The 4010-nt window shown below is 43.5% G+C and overlaps 1 protein-coding gene across 1 annotated transcript; it reads right to left on the bottom strand.

Annotated features, from left to right (window-relative positions):
* Nucleotides 1-1967: 1967 nt before the first annotated feature.
* LOC122403166 lies at nt 1968-3709 on the bottom strand. Its single transcript, XM_043406520.1, has 3 exons — nt 3604-3709; nt 2559-3305; nt 1968-2038 (listed from the first exon to the last, which is right to left on the bottom strand). Exons 1-3 carry the CDS (start codon nt 3707-3709, stop codon nt 1968-1970), a joined length of 924 nt encoding a protein of 307 aa, XP_043262455.1.
* Nucleotides 3710-4010: the final 301 nt, after the last annotated feature.

Here is a 4010-nt window from a genome sequence, read left to right as displayed (position 1 = left end):
ATTCTATAACACCGAACATTTGCGTCCAACGCAGGTAGCTGGGAAAAGGTCGCCGTAAGCAGACCATAGAAGCAAGGCAATTAAGTATTTTCGCGACTAAAACCGTCCCCATAAACGTAGACTCCTCGACAGCTGCACCTCACGTGCAAACACCCCCAATAAACCATACCTGCCCCAACGACAAACATTTTCCCAAAAATATTTAAACATTCAAGACACGCCTCAAGAACATTCCTGATACACCCTCCTCCCAAGCACCACCAATAAGAAGCCATCCATCTCGCCCTTTTCACTGATGAAACCAACCAACCACAACTTCACCGAGTCGAAAAGTGCGAAAAGATACCTCCGTTAGACAGAAATCAATCAACGCTCCTTCAGAGTACACACCAAGAGTCTCGCCATCTACTAGTATTCAAATAAAGACTTAACGAACAAACATCGTCTTTGCTTCTGTAAGCACCCTAACTACTTACACAATTTTAAGTAGGCGTGTGAGGTACGCGTACAAAAAGGCAAACGCGCAATTAGTTACGCGTACAAACAAGACCGATTCTGGCTATTTTCGACAGTGCAAAGCGAACGGAATTGCACACAGATGCCAGTTCCTTGGGCCTAGGGGCGATATTGTTCCAGTGCTTGACCGATGAGACGCGGCAGGTAGTCGCGTATTTCAGCAAACAAACCACGGTCGATCAACGGAAATACCATTTGTACGAGCTGGAAACTATGGCGGTTGTGCTCGCGTTACGGTATTCTTGAGTCTACCTGCTTGGAATGCACTTTACGGTCGTTACGGATTGTAATGCGTTGCATACAACGTTTACGAAGAAGGACTTGATTCCCAGGATCGGGCGGTGGTGGTTGAAAGTGCAAGACTTCGAACTCGACATCGAGTATCGGTCGGGCTCGGCGATGCAACACGTGGGTGCATTGAGCCGCAATCCGATACCAACGGTTGACGTGTACCCCGTTAATAACACCGAAGCTGATTGGGCTCTGGTAGTCCAAATGCAGGACGAGCAATTGGAACGGGTGCCGAAAATTTTAACGTACAATATTTTGCGAGCTATGTCTTGAAGAAAGGCAGAGTCTGCAGACGTCTGGAAGATGGAAAGGCGCCCTGGGTGGTGTCACGTGCAGCGCGTTTCCAAATTTGTAGACTGTGTCACGACGACGCAGAGCATTTGAGGCCCGAGAAGACACTTCGACTCATTCGGGGAAATTACTAGTTTGCAGGAATCAATGCGTTTGTGACGAAGTACGTGAAGGCGTGCCTGAATTGCACGTACTACAAGCGGGCCGCAGGACGGAAACAAGGCGCACTGTACCCCATTAAGAAGACGCCGGTGCCCTCAAACTCTGCACGTCGACCATGACGGGCGGCTTGTGGGTGGCTTTACCAAATTCACGGTCGTGGAACCAGTAAAGGACACAATGTTAGCACGTGCTGTGTATGGAAATGGGAAACAGTTTTTGACGGTAGAAGAGTTGAAAGCTTGTATTAAAGAAGAATGGTCCAAATTAAATCAAGATCAGATAAAAAATTTATATAAATCGATACCACGGCGATTAATTGAAATTATAAAAAATAAAGGTGGTACAACACATTACTAATAAATAGAAAAAAGTTTGCTTTCATTAACTTCCACCCACTTTTGCGTACTTATAATATACATTGTCTTATAGTTTTGTCGCACCTTATTTTATCAAAAATTAAAGATTTTAATGAAACTTTTTTCAATCTAATTTAATAATAATGCCGCTATGGAAATGCATGTATTTTAGTTGATTCTTCGGATTAATAACGAAAACTTTCACGAAAAATTAATATTAATAAAATATTAGCTGAAATCGCAGGTGTCTTATAGTTTTGTCGCGGGCCTCCAGTCCCGGGCCTGACAAGTTACCGAATATTTTCATTAAGAAACTCTTCACAAAAGCACTAAATTACCTATTAGACCTATTTAATTGCATATGGTGTAATAGCGTCTTTCCAAAGCAATAAAGTGAAGCGATTGTAGTGCCAATTCCCAAGCTGGACAAAATTAGAAACCACATTGAAAGCTATAGACCTATCGCTTTAACGTGTTGTCTATGCAAATTAATGGAAAGAATTATAAATAAGCGTCTATCCACCAAAGTGGGTTTAGGCATCGTCGTAGTACATTGAACAGTCTTGTCACCTTGGAATCCAGCATTTGTGAAGCTCTTGCTGTTTAAAATAGGACCGCGGTCGGCGATAGGTAACTACAGGGGGAAAAACAGCCGTTATTTGAGGAGAAAAACACTTTATTTATTTGCCTGTAACACGTCGGCTTCGATTCTCCAACTGCCCATCGCCACGGCCGAGGCCTCTCGTCTCGCCGGGGGGAAGGGCCCGCAGCGGCGTTGCCAAAAAATAAAGGAACGCGATTCCCCATATCTATGCATTTTTCACATCCTCCCACCTTGAGTCCTTGACTCAACACACCATTCTTTCCGTGCTACAGATGTTCAAGATTGATACCGGTCTGGTTTTTTCACGATACGCCCGCTTCGTGTTCTATTCTCCGTACCAGCGCAATTTTCATTCATCTCACTACAAACCGATTTCTCTTTGACAGCTTCACATTTGACCTTCGTTTTCGCCTTTTCTCGAAGATCATTACTGTCGTCCATATACTCAGAAATTTCAAGCGGGTACATGCGTTGCACCGGTCGCTTGAATTTTCCTGTGCTCATTTTCACAACAGCTACCCGACATTTGTTGTCCCTACCTTCGATCAGATCTTCAATACGGGCCAAAGGCCAATCTAGCCGCTTAAGGTTGTCATCGCCTACGAGAACGACATCACCCTTCTTAAGTTCACGTGATTCTTTAGTGCGAGTTTTCATTACAAGTTGGCTTAGATATTCCTTGCGAAAACGACGTCTTAAGTGCCCCATTAATTCTTGCTTATACTTGTACCTAGACTTGAGATCAACTTGATTAATTATATCAAGATCGGGTGTTTCTGACTCTTTTATATCGCGTAAAAACATAGCTGGTGTCAGTGGTTTTAAGTCATTCGTTTCGTCGGAGAGGTACGTCAAAGGGCGAGAATTCAAAGTGTTTTCACAATCGTATAACACCGTACACATCTCCTCATACGTGAGGCATGATTTTCCTAAAACTTTCCGCAAAATATTCTTAAGCATTAGTCGCTCCCACCATCCACCCCACCACGCGGCGGTAGGTGGATTAAATCGCCACTCGATACGTTGCGCGCAGCTATACTGAGAAATGGTATCCCAGTTCACGTCCTCAAGTAAATTGTTCGCGCCTACAAAATTTGACCCATTATCGCTGTACATAATAACAGGCCTTCCGCGACGTCCAATAAAACGACGAAAGCTGCCCAAAAATTCTAGTGTCGACAAGGATGTCACGAGTTCAAGGTGTACCGCCCGATACACTGCACAGGTATACAAGCAGATCCAAGCCTTCTGCCGTCCGCGTAAAAACAATGGTCCGGCAAAATCAACTCCCGTTATCTCAAACACTGCAGCATCCTTAACACGATGTAGTGGCAGGGGGGCTGGATCTACATACCTGCATTGCCTTAGCGCCGAATCGCTTACATGTGACGCACTTCTCTATGACAGTCCAAATCGTTTTTCTTGCTTTTAAGATCCAGAATCTTTCTCGCAGTTGACACATCACGCTTTGTACACCTGCATGACACATATTTTCATGTGTCTCTCGGATCAACAATTCGACTACCTTATCCTTATAATCTAAAACAATAGGATATAAAAATGAAAAATGATCATCACGCTCCGAAATCTTTGTTTTCAAGCGTATAAGGTCATCAGTGTGTACAAAAACTTGCAATTTTGCCAAACGAGGATCTTTCTTTAATTGAAACGTTTTGCGTTGCACGAATTTCAAATATTTTACCTCCGCTCGGTGAACTTCTTGGTACGTTAATCTCTTGCCTCTATCCGTATAAATATTGCGCTTAAAATTAACAAATCTTAACATTATG

The sequence above is a fragment of the Colletes gigas genome, unplaced genomic scaffold (genome assembly GCF_013123115.1).
Source record: "Colletes gigas isolate AHSC1104 unplaced genomic scaffold, ASM1312311v1 Colletes_gigas_Sc00045, whole genome shotgun sequence".
NCBI classification, from domain to species: Eukaryota; Metazoa; Arthropoda; class Insecta; order Hymenoptera; family Colletidae; genus Colletes; species Colletes gigas.
Note: the sequence above shows the minus strand (reverse complement) of the source record. Positions and strands in the feature narration are given on the sequence as shown.

What these genes read in the sequence shown, in the direction of transcription:
- LOC122403166 (XM_043406520.1), bottom strand. Translation starts at nt 3,709, where the DNA reads ATGTGTCATGCAGGTGTACAAAGCGTGATGTGTCAACTGCGAGAAAGA. An exon ending in CATAGAGAAGTGCGTCACAT is followed by an intron (nt 3,306 to 3,603) that starts GTAAGCGATTCG and finishes CAAATTTTGTAG; the next exon opens with GCGCGAACAATTTACTTGAG. An exon ending in GATGAATGAAAATTGCGCTG is followed by an intron (nt 2,039 to 2,558) that starts GTACGGAGAATA and finishes AATTTTGTCCAG; the next exon opens with CTTGGGAATTGGCACTACAA.